Below are 17,879 nucleotides of genomic sequence, written 5' to 3'. Positions count from 1 at the left end.
CATATTTTGACAGGCTGGAACATAAAATTGACGACGTTTACGCTGATCAGAAGAGGATAAGGGACGAACTAGCTATAGTCCATGCTATACAAGCAGAGCATTTCTCTTATACTGCTAATATTTTATACTACTTTGGAACTGTTGTAAACAATGTGGCAGATGCTCTAAAAATGGCTAACGTCCCTATTGTTCCTCCTTTTGCATTCCAAAACATGAACTTCAATTTCCCTGCAGGACAAGATAATTTTCAGCCACAAGTAAATCACTTCTTTCAAGGAGACAGAGCAGCCGAAGTACAACCACAGACACATGTTTATGGACACTATGCAGCTGAACCCGAATTTGATAATCCAAGTTATCCAGTTGATGGGAATGTTGACATGGATTTTGAGTTGTTTCAGGGGATGGTAATCGGAGACCATTTTGTGCGGTCCGCACTAACTCCGCAGGGGCATTTTTGTCCAGTTTTTCCAGCTTAATATAAATAGATCCTTTTTCCATTCTTAGGGTATCAGATATTTTAGAACAGCTGTTGCGCTCGTGGGAACATATCTTGTAGCCATTTTTGGCATTTTTACTTACTTTTTATCATTGAATCTTTGTATTTAGCTTAGCAATTAATTAATATGTGTTCATCTTCATCTATTTCTCTGTTTTTCTCTTCAAGTATGAGTAGCTAGACCCATTAGCTAGGGTTGTGGCTCAACCCTAGTGTGGATAATTGATGGGTGTTGTGATTTAGGGTTAGATTGACTATGGGTGTTTGTTATTTGGGTCAATTTCATGGTTTAATTACTGAATTAGTGGTTGCAAACACTAGTTTGTGCTAAGTTGACTTGGGCTCTTCTTGAGAAAGAGAGCCTAAGTCTCCAAAATTGATCCAACAAGGAAGTGGGATGAACTCAAGAGAAATGATAGTCCCAATTAAAGGGTTAAACCTCGAGAGAGTAATACCCGACTTGAACCTTAGTTGTTTGAGCAAATATGCATACCTAATTGGCCTTGAGAAAGTCACTTGGGCAAAATCATTCTTTCTACCGAGAGGTGTGAGAATGGGTAATATCGAGCAACAGTTATAAGATATCCCTCAATCATGTCAATCGTGTCTTAGACGCAGTTACCCGTCAATTGGCCGCCTAGGTGAAAGTCACTACCCTATTGCCTTTTAAAATATTTGAACAACTTGTAGCATTTTACTCTTAGCTTAATCTAGTTGCAATTATAATTTGTAGTTTGATAATAGTAGAATTATAAAAGAAAACCCAAAAATGAATAGAAGTGCAATTTGGAACCAATACGCAATCCCAACCTAAATAGATACTCAACTCCCTTTCTAGCACTCTGTGGAAATCAATCCCGGCACAAAATATGGTAAAAGCTATTGCAACCCTCCTCGCTACTTTTTAGTGGTGCGGAGTAGGCTGCGATCAGCCATGATTGCAAGTCTCGAGCTAGCTAAGAGCTTGGGAGTAGAAGTCATTGAAGCCAAGTGCGATTCAGTGTTGGTAGTAAACCAAGTAAACAAAAGTTTCTAAGTTTGAGAGGATAGGATGCAATGATACTTGGATAAACTACAAGTAACATTGCATCACTTCAAGGAATGGACTCTAGATCATGTGCCTCGAGAGCAAAACAGTGACGCTAATGCACTTGCTAATTTGGGATCCCCGATTGAAGAAGATGATATCGTCCCGGGGACTGTCATCCAGTTATCGAGGTCTGTGGTTGAAGAGGGTCATGCCGAGATAAATTCAACAAGTTTAACTTAGGACTGGAGAAATAAGTATATCGATTATTTGAAAAATGGAAAACTCTCATCGTACCATAAAGAATTGAGGGCCCTACGAACCAAGGCTACTAGGTTTGCATTAGATGAAGATGGAACATTGTACAGGAGAACGTTTGATGGGCCATTGGTGGTATGTTTAGGGTCAGGGGACACCAATTATGTTCTTCGAGAAATCAGCGAAGGTACTTGTGGAAATCACTCCGGCGTCGGGTCTTTGATTCACAAAATTATTAGAGCAGGGTATTACTGGGGCATCATGGAAAAAGATACTAAGGAATTTGTCAAAAAATGTGATAAGTGCCAACGGTTTGCACCAATGATCTATCAGCTCGAAGAACAACTCCATTCGGTCCTATACCCGTGGCCTTTCATGAAATTGGGAATGGACATAGTCGGCCCTCTACCAACAGCCCCAGGTAAAGCTAAATTCATTTTATTTATGACTGATTATTTTTCCAAATGGGTGGAAGCACAGTCCTTCGAGAAGGTCAGAGAAAAAGAAGTTATTGACTTCATCTGGGACCACATTATATGCCGGTTTGGGGTACCTGCCGAGATTGTATGTGATAATGGAAAGCAATTCATTGGCAGCAAAGTAACAAGGTTCCTCGAAGCACACAAAATAAAGAGGATCTTATCAATACCATACCACCCAACTAGAAATGGACAGGTCGAGTCAACAAACAAAACCATCATTCAAAACCTAAAGAAAAGGTTGGACGATGCAAAAGGAAAATGGAGAGAAGTTCTACCCAAGGTCCTTTGGTCATATCGAACAACATCGAAGTCTAGCACATGGGCTAATCCGTTCTTCTTAGTATATGGCTCCGAGGCCCTTATCCCTGTCGAGGAGAACCCAGTGCCAGGTTTTGACATGCATCGAAGGAGTCAAATCACGAGGTTATGAATACTAGCCTCGATCTGTTAGATGAAAAATAAGAGGAAACACTTGTTCGGATGGCCGCACAAGATCAAAGAATCGAGAGATACTACAATAGAAGGACCAACCTTTGACACTTCAGAATCGGGGACTTAGTTCTATGGAAAGTCACCCTCAATACTAGAGGGCCGAATGAAGGGAAATTGCATCCGAATTGGGAAGGACCGTACCGAGTCCTCGGAGTTGTCGGTAAAAGATCTTACAAACTTAGCATAATGGAAGGTGAACAACTGCCAAACAATTGGAACATATCGTTACTCAAACGATACTATTACTAAGGTATGACTTTCTCTTTTTATCCATTTGAATTCGAAACTAACCTATTGCAGGTGTTCGATCGAAGCTATCGAAGGCACCTTTTACTGAAGGCCTTAGGTTTTAAAGCATGTGTTGCACTCTTTTTCTCTTAGATCGGATTTTGTCCCAAATGGGTTTTACCTGAGAGGTTTTTAACGATGTAACAACTATGTGCTACCTAAGGAGAACTCAACATTATCCAAGGCTTATTGTCAATCAACCTCGAATACTAGGGGGCGTCACCCTTGGAGGTTATATTTACAAGGAAAATACTTCACGCCATAGAGGGCCTCGATAAGAGAACTTTGTAATAGGTCAAACGGTCAGATGAACCGTGTCCATATAGAATAGTCGAGCCCCGACGACAAAACATGTACACATCTATCAATTATTCAAAGAAGCATTCTTTTTATATAAAAACACTTTGTGTCTCAAAGAAGTCTATTATCATATGAGCTCTACACTTATAATTCTACGAGAAATGGCCAAAGGGCCAGACCGCAAATACACCCCGAATACTCGGGGACTGTCATCGACAGTCAACGCACCCGAGTCATCGAGAACTCGAATTCATAAAACCTCAAGGAAGCATACACTCGATATAAAGGCCAAGGCCATCATACTCGGGGACAAACCTTTCGAACAAGTTCGAAAGGTTATCGGAAAACAAGTCCAAGAGATATACCCGAAGGCTACGGCCATATTAAAGACTATAGGCATATAAAAAGGCTACGACCAAAATAATGCGGCTCGGAAACGTCCGACTCCCGTCATAAATTAAAGGCCTTCAAACACTTTGAAAAAACCGGTTAAATTAGGCTACCCTCGATAAAAGAAAATAATAAAGAGCTTCGATAAAATCAGCCCTCGAATAATTTAAAGGCTTCGATAACATCAGCCTTCGAAAAAACCTCAAGAGGTGTTCGATTATGTTTACACAAACAAATTACAAATAAGGTTCCGATCCATTGAACCTTTGAAAAACCCAATGGGTACAAAAACACGTGCTAAGGCATAGATAAATTTTCACTAAGTCTTTCAGCCAAAAAGAGGGAAAATTATAGCCGCTTTAGAGGCCGAATTGGCCCAACTTAAAAGAGCCTAAGGGCCAACCTAAAAGAGCCTAAGGGCCGATATAAAAGAGCCTAAGGGCCAAAACATATAGGGTTTGAGACATTTCTCCCACTCAACTCGGACTCAAGAGTCTATCGTTTCGAGCTCGCGTCAAATTAACTTAAGCTTAGCTCGAGGATTAACAAAAACCTTAAGAGGTATTATATTATAAAGATCCTCCATTGATCAATAAAAACCTATGGGTTTATTATATTCTGAATTCAGGCCAATGCTCGGACTAATCATTAAAGTTATAACATCCAATTTCTTTCACAAATGAAGATGAGACGAAATTCGATACAAATTGAAGATGAAGCAAAGAGATCCTTTTATATTTATAAGAGGTGTTTACAAAAGATATTTACAATACCCACGAGGGGTCCTTGAACAAAAATACAAAAAAAAATAAAGAAACCTAAATCTATTCCGGGGCCACATCATCGGCAGTCGCGTCTTCGGAAACCTCCTCCTCAGGGACTTCATCTTCGTCTCCTCCGCTCTCGGAACCACTAGCTAAATCTTCATCATCAGAAAGCAAAGCGGCAGCCTCTTCTTCCAAAGTATTTGCTTTTTAAATGTTGTCTGAGAGGTCGAAGCCATGAGCGTGCACCTCCTCGAGGGTTTCTCTCTAGGACTATCGCCTGGCGTGGTCGAGTGCACATGATAGCTTAACTTCGGCCGCAGCGGAGATTAATGTTGTATGGTGGGCCGGGCTGGGACAGGGACCGGACCGGGCCCGCGGTATTAACGGCTAAACGGGCCTGGCGGGCCGGGCCTGGTGTGTCGGTCCTTAATGGTGCAAAAAGCCCACGGCGGGCTGGGTCACATTAAATAGCCCACGAGCCCGGGACCGGCTGGCGGGCCTGGGCCGGTCTTACCGGCCCTAACGGGCCTCTAACAACTACTTTTTTTAAAAAAAAAAATTAAAAATAGAAACGGTCAAAACTTTAAAAAGTAGTCGTTGGGCTGCAATTTTGACCGTTTGGAACTTTCAAAAATAGCCATTTGGCCCCCAAACTTTATGTAATTACACTTTTTCCCAATTCTCAATTATAAATATCCCCTCATTCTTTCATTTTTACTCACCAATTCATTAATCTCTCTCAATCTCTCTACTATAATTGCTTATTTTATTGTTGAAATTTCGTGAAAAATTGTGAAGTTGGTGAATTGAAGTATTCAACTCTTCAACGATTTTCAATTTTCAAGAAGTTGTTCGGCAATTTGGTAAACTCGTTTCAACTCTTAAGTTTTAAGAATATATTTTTGTGTGTTTTAGTTTGCATAATTGTAATTAATATGACATCTTTGATAAAATATTTGGTGGTAAGGGAAAAGTTAAAACTGGTGAAAGTAGTGGCCAACCTACTACCCTTCCCCCGGCTTCTCGACCCAGACCTGGTAGACGTCCTGTTGCTCCTATTATTCTTGATAGTGATAACCCCTGTTTTTAATTTTCCGATAGTCAATTTTGCCATAATGTTGCACCAGGTGAAAATTTAGATGATGAAACTATGAATCTTCTTTATCCTAATCAAACTATCTTTGAAAATGATGAGGAAAATGAGGATGAAGATGAAACCCAATCGGATTTAGATGATACACCTACTAGTTCTTTTAATAACCCAACTGATGTATCGCCCGACCCACCTGTAGAAACCCTTAGTTTTAATAGACAACCTTCTAAACGCCTAGAAACATCATTAGTTTGGAATTTCTTTTACTCAAGTAAGAGAACAAAATAAGGCTAAGTGTAAAACATGTGGGAAATTACTGGCGCATAAATATACTGGAGACCGTAGCGGCACGGGTAGTTTGACTAGGCACATAAAAACACACCCTAGAGATAAAGTTAGATATTTACAAATGAAAGCGCAGCTAGAGGGGACACGTGTAGATTTTGCGGATAGCCCTAGTACAGGTTCAAATCTAGTTCAACCAGGAATTAACACTGTGACCGGAGGTATTTTATATTACGATCCAAATAGAGATCGTGAGGAATTAGCAAAGATGGTTACCGCTATGTGCTTACCCTATTCTTTTCCTTCTAATCCTAATTGGGTGCATTATATTAGAAGAGTTTTTAATTCTACTTATAAAGGTTGGCCTCGAGCAACAGTTAAGAGCGATATTTATAAATATAAACATGAATATGAACAATATTTGTGGTATTTATTACCTCATATAACTAATCAGATTTCTATTACTACTGATATTGGTAGAAGTGGTAATGATTGTGATTATTTAACTGTTACAAGTCATTGGATAGATGAGGAGTGGACAATGCAAAAACAAATTATTGCGTATGGAATAAATAATTCACGTCACATAAGTAAGTTTATAGCTAACACTGTTGCAGATATTTGTAGATATTTTTGCTTTAGAGATAAAATAATGGCAATTTCTATGGATAATGCTTCTAGTAACACTAGTGCTATAGGCATACTTACAACAACACTAAATCCTGCATTTAGGAATATATTTCATGTTAGATGTATTTGTCATATTTATCATTTAATTGTCGGTGATGGTATGCGAATTTTAAATTTAGAAATTGAAAAGGTTAGAATGGCTCTTAATTGGCTTTTTTATTCAAACCGTAGAAGTAGACTTAGAGATTATTTTAAAAAATATGATGAATATGGCCTTAGAGAAAGAAAGGTTCCTAAAACTTGCCCGACTAGATGGAATTGTATGTACGAAAGTTTAGTAGTTGCATATGAATATATAAACCCAATTAATGCAACGTTTAATGCTCGGGTAGGTGGTAAGGATGATGATGAAATGCTTACTACTCAAGATTGGACGAATGTTAAAATTCTTATAGATTTTTTAGAACAATTTCAAATTTCTACAAATGCATTTTCTGGGCAATATTATCCTACTATTTCAAATTGTTTAGTTTATATTGCAGCACTATGTAATTTGTTTGTTGAATTTTCGGAGGGTGGGGAAATTTATCAACTTGCTATAAATGAAATGAAAGAAAAGTTTAAAAAATATTTTTTTCCCTATCCCTCCTATTTATGGTGTTGCTGCAATGTTAAATCCTACAATGAAATTAAGAAGTCCTCATTTTTGGTACTCAAATATTTATAAGGCTTTAGATCTTTCAAATGAGGAATTTGCTACACTTGCAGATGCAAAAGCCTCAATTAAAATTAATGCTCAAACAATTTATAATGATTATCAACTTGCCTTAGAGCATGCTAGGCCAAATGTTCCAACCCCTACTTCGTCTAGTTCACAATCGTCTAAAAGAGCTGCGGGCTTAAAAGCACTTAAATCCTGGACGGAGTTCAGGGGTTCTCAAGGTGATAATTATGATGAAACTTCACATCTAAATGAGCTTCAAGTTTATTTGTCGTAGGGACTTGAAAAGGAGAATCCAGACGGCACTTTTCATCTTTTGGAATGGTGGAAGGCAAGGGAAAAACATTTTTCGGTTCTTGCAAGGATGGCTTGGGATATTTTATCTATTCAAGCTTCAACTGTTGCATCAGAGAGCGCTTTCAGTCAAGCAAGACTTCAAATAGGTGATCATAGAGCGTCTATGAGGGAGAGCTTGGAAAAATCTGTACTGTTCAGAGATTGGATCCGCTCGGAAAGAAGAAACTTTGGAATTGCGGAATCACAACAGGCGATAGATGAAGCTTATGAAGAAATGATAGCGGAACTTGCAGAGGATGCTACTTCGCCCGGAAGTGATGATGAACAAGCTTCTTTTCCACCACCACCAACGCAACCTCCTCCGAACCTTGAATGATTTATGAGATTTGTTAGAGATACAATGTAGATTATGGTGTAACTTGTACTTTGGCACATCTTCTTTTAGTTTTTTCTCTTTGAATGGTGGTATTAGTACCTTGTTGTGCTCATTCCATTGGGGGGAGGAAGACTAAGAAAGATATACCATTTTTGGTAATAAAAATTATAAGACATGCCCTTGAATATCTTTTTGCAATATTTTTTTGTCTTTAACTTGCAATTATTTATAAGCTATAATGTATATATACATAACATACAATATATACTACAAAAAAATATATAAGGGAATATATATACATAATATACAAGATATACTACAAGAAAATATATAAGGGAATATATATACTACAAGAAAATCTCTCTCTCTCTCTATATATATATATACTACAAAACATTATAAGAAATTATATTTGGAAATATATATACATAACATACTATATATAGTATACTATACTAGTATACTATATATACTACAAAACAAGATTTTTCAAAATTCAAAATGAGGGCCCCACCCCCAATGACCACCAACGGCCATATTGCACAAATAGCCGTTTTTTTTTTCAATTTACAAAACTAACCTTCTCTAACACTATAAATACTCCCTCCCTCTTCTTCATTTCAATACTCAATACTCATTTCTCAATCTAAATTTCTCTCAATCTCTCAATCTCCAATTTTCAAGACTTCAAGTCTCAATCTTAATTTTCAAGTTACATCATGCCTCGTTCGGAAAGAGTGCGCTTATTTGTTTCGCACTACTATGAAGTGCTTGAAGAAAATGAAGAAGGCCAAATATTAAAGTGCAAGAACTGTGGAAGAGTCTTAAATTTTCGTTTAGGGTGTACCACAGGCATTTTAAGGAGGCATATAATGTATTGTGTTGATGGTATTTATCCGCAAATTCGTCTTTAAAATTTTTCAACAATTTGTGTTATTTTAAAATTATTAGACGTATTTATGCTTCATGTTGTACTTTCTTATTAATTTATTATGCATGGCAATTTAGTTTTACTATTGTTTTGTTATTTTACTTTTTCGTCAAGCACTTTAATAATTAGATTTCTACATATATACTACATATATATTTTTTATATAGCCATGATATGGTTTACAAGAAATTGCCTTAAACAAAAAAAAATTAAAAAAAAGCCCGGAAATAAAAAGCCCGTTAGGCCCGCTAAGCCCACGAGTCCGGCCCGTTTAGCCCAGGACCATATGGGCTTAGGCCCGTCACGGGCTGGTTCCACCCGTTGAGCCCACGAAGCCCGGGACCGTGAGGCCCGAGACAGCCAAAGCCCAGGCCCGCTAAGCCCAAGCCCGTTAAGTCCGACCCGTTTGGCCCATTTAGGCCCGGGCCCGACCCAGAATATAGCATTAGCGGAGATCTCCTTTGCCCGGGTGTTAGCGGTTTCAGCGTCAGCTTGGTATGAAGACATAAATGCCTCTGCATCAGATTTGGCCTTTGCAAGCTCAGTAGCAGATTTAGCTTCGAGCTCCTCGATTTTGCGGCTTCGAGCCAAGCTTTCCTCCTTTACACTTTGAAGCTAGGGCTCAATTGAAGCCAACTGCTCCCGAAGAGTATCTTTCTCTGAGGCGAGACGGCCCATGCCTTGTTTCCACCCTATGGTCTCGGCCTCCTTCATCTTGAGCTCTCTCGGAGCTGCTCCACCAGCTCACCTTTTTGTTAAGTCTGCAAAGTTGAAGTGTTAGTCGATCGATCGAGCAAATGCATAACAAAACTTCAAATGGTATATTACCTTTTTGATAAGCTCGGTTGTTCTTGATGAGCATTCGCCAGTTCGGCTCGAAGATCGCTGATCTCCCCCTCCTTTTTGACATAGAGGATCTTAAGGCCATCCCTCACTTCCGAGAGCTTCTTAAGCTCAGCCTCATATCGAGCAAGCTCAGCTCGAGACCTGGAAAACGCTTCTCGATGGAGCGTCACAACCCTCACAAAAAGGAAAAGTCAGACTCAGAACAACAAGGATAAAATGCAGGCGTAATCTTAAGGGCAGAAACTTACTTATTTGAAGAGCCGCTAGGCCTCATCAAAAATAAAAGAAGCATCTAGATCGGGACCATCTTTGATCCATGCAAGGCACTCTCTAAAGATATCGTTCCCTTTGTGGCTCGTCCCCACATCGGGAGTTCTCATGTTCCGGTCATCTCGGAATTTCCCCTCGGAGAACTTAGGACCATGCGGCGATTCATCCACGTTAATTACCCCAAGTGATCCACTTGGGGCATTCTCTTCTCTTTGAAGGGCCTCGGGACCGGGCCCCTCGGTCTCACCCTCCAAATGACCTCCAAGATGAGGTGTTCTTTTGCTGCCCGATGGCTCGGGGACTTTGCTCGAACTCCCCTCAGAGATTTCTTCAGTCCTAGAATGAACCGCATCAGCCACCATTAGTTTGGCAGACTTCGAAGCGTCAGTGCTTCCTCTTTTTCAAACTACCAATAGGCACTCGTCATCTTTCCCCTCTTCATCCTCATCTTGAAGGCGTTGGACCGTTTCTAGAGATAGGGCCACAGTATCGCCCTTAGGCTTTCGAGCCTTGCTTTTCTTTGGCCTCGGGGAATTTGCAGGTGACCCCCTGTTTCTTTTCTTTTCTTTGGAAGGCTTTGTGATCTCTTCTTCACTGGGCGGGGTCGACATCTCTGAGGCCTGCATAAAGACAAAGTAAGTATTTCACTGAGAAACACAAGTTTGCAAACAAGAGAACTCACCATGGTTTTTAGCCTCCCATTGACCTTTGGCCAGGTCACACCAGTTGTTATCCGCGTACGAAGAAGTAGAGGCCAGTTTCCGGACCCAACCTTCGAGGTCTGGGACCGCACCAGAAAACTAAGCAACAGCTACCATCGGAAAGGGGTTAGATCGAGAAAAAGATGAGGTCGAGAAAGAGAAGGAAAAGCAGGGTATAAAGGCATCATTGATAAGCATGTACTTACGTTTCATGTTCCATTCCTCGGGGAATGGCATCCTCTCAATAGGAATTAGGTCGGAGGTCCTGACTCGGACAAACTGACCCATCCATCCTCGGTCCTTGTCCTCATCGATGTTGGATAAGAGAGATTTCGAGGATCAGCATTGTAGTTTGATCAAGCCACCTCGATAAAGGCGAGGGCTGTATAGTCTGATCAGATAGTCGAGGGTAAAAGGCATCCCTTCGACCTGGCTCGAGAAGTATCTGATTAGATTGACGATTCGCTAAAATGAAGGGTAGATCTGGCCAAACGTCACTTGGAATTGTTGGCAAAAATCAAGAATAACTGGATCTATGGGACCTAGAGCTGTATCTGCAGGACTCAGCGTAAATGGGTAGATATACACGCATAAGTACCCTACTTTATGAGTGGTGATGTCCTCCTTAGGGGAAGGGATCACTACATCTTTGTTCTCCCAGTTGTAGTCCTTTTTCACCTGCTCGAGCTCATCTTCAGTTATCAAACAGATGTATTGGGATATGGGCTCGCATCGGCATGGTGTCAATGCAGGTTTATCGATTTTGAAATCGGATGTTAATTCACACGGCGGGGAATACACTCCTTGATACGAGGTGGCACCACCGTTTTACTTCTGGCCGGTCGCGATGATGAAGAGGCTTTTTCTTTTTGGGGAAGAGAAAGTTGATGATGAAGTAAGAACAAATTGAGAGAAGGGTGAACTCAGAGAAGTTGAAGGAGCTAATGAGATTTTGAGAACGATTTGAGAAGTAAAGTTTGCAAAATTGTAAAATTGGCCTATTTATAGAGGTCGTTTAAGCGTATTGGGGAAGCCAAATAGCCGACCGTCAGTCGCCTCCAATTAATGACTTTGGAAAATGCACGATAGTGACCTTTCAGTCACTTCAGCCGCTGATATCACGAGATTGACATCAGGATCAAGGTGGCAGAGCATCGAAGATCAAATCGTTTCTTATCGACCTACTCTAAGAAACACGGGGACTATCTATATACGGTCAAAATCATATGCCTCCGATCTATAGTTACGAGAGGTCGCATCGAACGCCTAAGTTCTCGAGGGACATCGGAGCCAAGCTCAGGCTCGAAGGTAGAATAAGAGGCTCGAAGACCTAAGTGCTCAAGGAACATCAGAGTTGAGTACGACCAACTCCGAGACAGTGTCGTTACGAGTTTGTTACAGAAGGACAAGATTCTCGCCACGTCCCCAAGATCATGGCGTAAATTTCAAAATTGATTTGTACGAATTAGTACAAATCCGTACTAGGCGGTTATACAACTGTCCCAGTAAGATTCTTTACTGTAAATGAGAATGTACCTTATTTATGGTTTCCCCTATTATATAAAGAGGACCCTAATCATTTGTAAGAGACATCTAATCACTGACAAAGAATATACTATCTTACTTTTCCCACTCATTGCTCATCAGAATTGTCCTTTAGCTGTATTGTTCTTACCTTACTACTTTTAACCCATCTCGAGGTCACTTGGCTCGAGGTCGATATTGCTTAAGTAACACTGATTTGATTCACTCATTTCTTTCGTTTATACTTTATACTTCTTGATTATTAATTGGTATTGAACTAAATTGCATATCTTTACAACCACAAATCAAGTTTAATTGTTATTCGTATTTTCGAGGTAAACAATATCTTTATTTTTTTGATAATCCATTCTTGTAGAATTGATATGACATGTTAAAATTTGAGAAATTCTAAAAGTACTTCTAATATCACACATATAATATATATATATATATATATATATATATATATATATATATATATATACATTTTATCTTATGTAGTAACTTTTTTTTTATTTCTTAAATTTTATGTTAGTCAAATATGGTCATGTTAAATGTAATTGAAGGTGCAGTCCGTCGTCCCAGCAAATTGTTCCTTTACCGCTGTTGGAAAGGAGTACTTTTTACTCGACCAGAAGGAAATTGAAGGTGCAGTTTCTTTTTTAAATCAAAATTCTCTCTTCATTATCCATCAGCAATCCATCAACCAGTGAAGGTATCTTCTTCCTTGCTTCCATTTTATGAAAAAATGTGCTTAGATTTCTGAAATCAGTGAGGTCTTCTCAATTGGTCATTTGATTTTGAAACGATAGCTGTGAAATTACGAAATTTCGATGTGGGTTTTGTGGTAGGGTATTAGCAGAAGATGCAATATATATATATATATATATATATATATATATATATACATTTTATCTTATGTAGTAACTTTTTTTTTATTTCTTAAATTTTATGTTAGTCAAATATGGTCATGTTAAATGTAATTGAAGGTGCAGTCCGTCGTCCCAGCAAATTGTTCCTTTACCGCTGTTGGAAAGGAGTACTTTTTACTCGACCAGAAGGAAATTGAAGGTGCAGTTTCTTTTTTAAATCAAAATTCTCTCTTCATTATCCATCAGCAATCCATCAACCAGTGAAGGTATCTTCTTCCTTGCTTCCATTTTATGAAAAAATGTGCTTAGATTTCTGAAATCAGTGAGGTCTTCTCAATTGGTCATTTGATTTTGAAACGATAGCTGTGAAATTACGAAATTTCGATGTGGGTTTTGTGGTAGGGTATTAGCAGAAGATGCAATTCTTCGGAGGATCAGAGATCAGCCCGTCGCCGCCACAGCCGACCGTATCCGGGAATAATGCACATATGCTGTATGTATTCAATAGGAATGGGGTGTGTCTTCTTTACAGGGAATGGAATCGCCCTCTTAAGACCTTAAACCCTCAGCAGGACCATAAGCTTATGTTTGGTTTGCTCTTCTCCCTCAAATCTCTAACTGCCAAGATGGATCCTACAAGGTTTCATTTTCTACTTTTCCTTAAACTTATCGCTCAATTGGATTAGTTTGATCTAATAATTGTATTTAATATTCGAATGAAATGGGTCATAATTAAGCAAAAATGATATAGAGGATTTATATAGCTGATCCAACTAGTTTGAGACTTGATTGAATTGTTTTGATCAAAACCTTATTCTTCCCCATCCCAACCCCAAGCTCCTAGGACACCGTTGTCATGTAACACGTTCTATTTTAAAGGCATAATGATACTGTCAAAATATAGTCTTTTCTCATTTCAAATATTTTCTTGGGCAGTGCTGACAAAGGCAATCTTGGGGTGCCACAATTACCTGGACAAGGATGTTCATTTCACAGCTTTCGTACTAATACCTATAAACTCAGTTTCATGGAAAGTCCATCGGGAATAAAGGTCAGTTAGTGATCCATTGAGCTGTACTTTTTAATCAGTTCAGTTGAAATTGTTCTAGGTCTTATCATACAATGATCATCAGCTTTCTGTCTGGAGTACTGTGATACAATTGTTCATATGATATTAACTAATGGAAACTCTTAATCTACGCTTTTATATTAGTCTCTATAGTTATTTTCTGATGATGTCTAACTATATTAGACATTGCTCTGTCCTGGTGCCATATTCTATTTTAGCCAACTTACTTATTGTTGCTGTAAATGCTGTAATTCAAGGGCTAGTGGGCAGTTCATAGTGTGCTGTTGTAGAGAAGTTACTAAATTTTGGTTCTGTTATGAGGTTACATTCTGATTGTGTTATACATGTAAGCCTTATCTTACTAGGTGGGGGGAAAAGATGGGTAGTTTGGATACATTCAGTTAAAATAACTGAAGGAAAAGAACACGTAATGTTGCTACATGTCTAATGTCTACTCCAAGTGATTCATGGATGGTAATAGGAAAGGAAATGTGCAGAGTTCTGTAAAGGAAATATCAAATTGAGAAAAGGAGAAAAGCTTTACCTATTAAAAGACTTTTAGGTAGACATCCAATAACAACATGAAGCTATTTGTGTTGCTCGCATGACTTAGCATGACCGAATTGAAAAGAGGTCTTTGATGAGAAAAGGTATATATTTTGCAGCTGCTTTCTTATTGAATGAAGGAGGTTGCATGATTTTGAGCTCTGTTTCTTTGATGAGAACATTTGTTTGGCTACACACATGCAAGCAGCCATCACTAGCCACCATATGGCCTAATCTTTGCAGTTTTACTTTCTTCATGCGGAACTACATTTTATCCACCTTATTCTCTAGAAGACAAGTCGGAAGCTCCTTCTGTAATGTTCAAATAAACTTGTTCTGTTAAGGTCGACATGCTTCTATAACTGTATTTCATCTCTCAATCAGTATGTAGATATACTGAAGCTGCATCAGGGATTTTTGGTGTGTGTGCTTTGAAGGAACTGAAGATTTACCATGTAGGTAAAATATTGAATCAGCTGACTTGAGTCTGCTAATCCATATGTTGACTTTGATCTTACTTCTTCAAGAAGAAGGAAAAGAATGACCCTATTCAGATGTCAAGTTACTTGTTGTGGAATGTAAATTTGACATAATTACTTTGTCCTTTGCACCATGTAGTATCATTGGTATGATCGTAAGTGGTACTTGCTTTTGGTCATAGTTTTAACTTCTTCCCATATAGATTTCTTCTCATTTGTATGAGGTATGAATGTAGCTTTAATTACTCCGCCTGAAAGAGTAACTAGGGCTCTCTGAATTCTTCCAGCTCAACTTGCCATGATGCAAACATTTCTATTCATAGTATTTGAGGTCTCAGATGGTGTACTCTTGGAAGAAATGGCTGCTTCCTTTTCCTTTTTTTTTTTCAATAACAAAGACCTGCTTCATTCCATTTGGAGATTGAAGAAATTAGAGAGTAATTTGCTGAAAAGCTTGATCAGGAATTTACCATGATAAGAAAATGGATCTTGGGCTTAACTAAAACCCAAAAACTAGCTTATGAGTGAGGATTGCCCAAGGCCATATAACAAGACCAAGTCCCCCATCCACTACGAATCTAACACCCCGCATGCCCAGGTCTACCAATTGGAGCGTGGACAATATAACATGGGGGCTCCTCATTAAACCAAGAATTGGGAAGGTTCTGGCTGTGATACCATGAGGAAATTAGAGAGTACTTTGCTGAAAAGCTTGATCATTCCCTCAAGCTTGATTGGGAATTTATACCAATTACAATGTATTACATTTTTGGTAAGTGTATAATTACAGAATATACTCCAAATTGAATTCCTGTGTAATGCAAACCCTAGGACATCTCAACAGAGATAACACGAGGATCAACGATCCTGATGTGAGGCACTGTTATCTATGTAGGCATGTCAGGGTACTTGAAGGGTGGGAGCTTTATCTACTAAAGAATGTCATATTACAAATATTGTCCTATGTGTGAAGAGTGAAGCCATGTCTTGCTAATTATTTTACATTAATTGTTACAAAAGAACATACCTTATAACCGTATACGACTATATACTCTTTGGTTCCTTTCTTCTCTTCTTCAATAGGAGACAAACACATTATGTTTTATTCAACTTCACAAGCATTCAGTACGTGTCTGAATTTCTTTTGGTCGGTGAAAGCGAAACAGTAGGAAAAATTAGAGGTAAATATTCAGTACGTTTCTGAATTATGTTGCATTTCTGCAGATCATTCTTGTCACGCATCCTAGGACTGGTGATCTAAGGGAATCTTTGAAGTACATTTACAACTTGTATGTTGAATATGTGGTGAAGAATCCACTCTATTCCCCAGGAGCTCCTATTAAGTGAGTCCTTAAGTCCTACAATTTAAGCTTATCGATGATGTGCAGGATTGTTTGTCTTACATACTGCTAAAATATGTTATTATTGCTATAATTTGTGCTGCTAAGGATTGTCAACATTTGATTAAAGTTGGTTTGTTTCCGTAGTATTATAACGTGGTTCCACGGTTCCACCTAGCCATGTTATTTGAAAAAAGAAGTCCTTGAAGAATAACGTGATGTTGGAAGATCATGGTTCTTTTCTTGTTAAATAGAAAAGTCATACTGAGCTGATTTGGAACGAGGCATTCTGCTTCTTGATCAATCTGAGTATTGCCTGCTAAAATGATGAAGAAGTATCTAATAGAGGGATGTCATGATTAATACATCTTTGGTGGTGATTTCGAATTCAAAAGAAATAAAGAAACTTGAGAACTTGCCAGGATATCTTCTTGTTTGGTTCTTGAAAATTGTTTTTGAAGCATTTCATTTTAAAAGTTTATGAAGTCTCTTCAAGACAATAAAAATTGTGATATTGCGATGTTCTATGGTGTTGAATGGCTCGAACTTTTTGGATCTTTTCCTTTTCTCCCTCAGAAGTTTTCCTCAGAGTTTTGAACTTAATACATTACCTGCTTTATATTTTAGGCACCTTCTGTGCAAATAATTAGTATGTCTTTGATCTTGATTAGCATTCACTTGGATGTGCATAATTCGCGTGTATGCTTGAAGAAGCATTTGCGTTAAATGCTTTCTTACATTTTAGGATTATATGGGTTCTTCTTGAAAGAAAGAATGCAGTCTCTTTTTCCCGGTGAAATTTTCATTGAGCAGATACATTGTCGCTGTTTATGTAGGTGTGAGCTATTTAATTCTACGCTCGATCAGTATGTTAGAGGTCTTGGATAATATCTCAAGGTACAATTCCCATGTTCAGTATCCATAACTTGTTAAACTTAATTACTTTATCAACTAAAATAAAGTATATAGAAGTTAGTGCTACATTTTTACTGCTTTTAAGCATTCGATAATCTGATATTTCCAACGTGGATTACAATACTTTCAGCATCAATTGTATGCAAGCATCTCATTCCGCAGTTGGCTTAGTGATTCCTTACTATGATGGAAGATTGGTTCAACAATATCTCGAAACTTGCAGCACCAACTTTGGATAAGCGATGCGCCAATTGTGTTTGCCTGATCACTGTATGATCTCATTTTGTTACTTTTTCTTTCACTTTGCTAAATGTGGTGAAGCAATAATACTTGAATTAGGTCGGGATTACATTCTTTACTTGCAGCTTATCCTTTGAACTTTACGTGGTATGTATACACTAGCACAATGAAGACTGGTAAAATACTCCTTTTACAAGTTTAAGGTACTTCACGATGAATGTGAATTGTGCTTGCTTTTAAA

At 38.5% G+C, this 17,879-nt stretch overlaps 1 protein-coding gene across 5 annotated transcripts; it reads left to right on the top strand.

Moving 5' to 3' along the window:
* Positions 1–12,715: 12,715 nt before the first annotated feature.
* On the top strand, positions 12,716–17,879 carry LOC107771970 (uncharacterized). Of its 5 annotated transcripts, none has more exons than XM_075255481.1 (7): positions 12,716–12,892; positions 13,173–13,248; positions 13,452–13,689; positions 13,986–14,100; positions 16,368–16,486; positions 17,320–17,380; positions 17,529–17,879. In XM_075255481.1, exons 3-6 carry the CDS (start codon positions 13,466–13,468, stop codon positions 17,369–17,371), a joined length of 510 nt encoding a protein of 169 aa, XP_075111582.1. In that variant the 5' UTR covers positions 12,716–12,892; positions 13,173–13,248; positions 13,452–13,465; the 3' UTR covers positions 17,372–17,380; positions 17,529–17,879. The 5 variants fall into 5 exon arrangements, with proteins under 5 accessions (XP_075111582.1, XP_075111581.1, XP_075111579.1 ...); XM_075255480.1 differs by having other exon boundaries at positions 13,167–13,248; XM_075255478.1 differs by having other exon boundaries at positions 12,717–12,892; positions 13,173–13,315.

Source organism: Nicotiana tabacum, chromosome 6, assembly GCF_000715075.1.
Source record: "Nicotiana tabacum cultivar K326 chromosome 6, ASM71507v2, whole genome shotgun sequence".
In the NCBI taxonomy this organism is placed as follows: domain Eukaryota; kingdom Viridiplantae; phylum Streptophyta; class Magnoliopsida; order Solanales; family Solanaceae; genus Nicotiana; species Nicotiana tabacum.
This window is presented reverse-complemented; position numbering and strand designations above follow the sequence as displayed.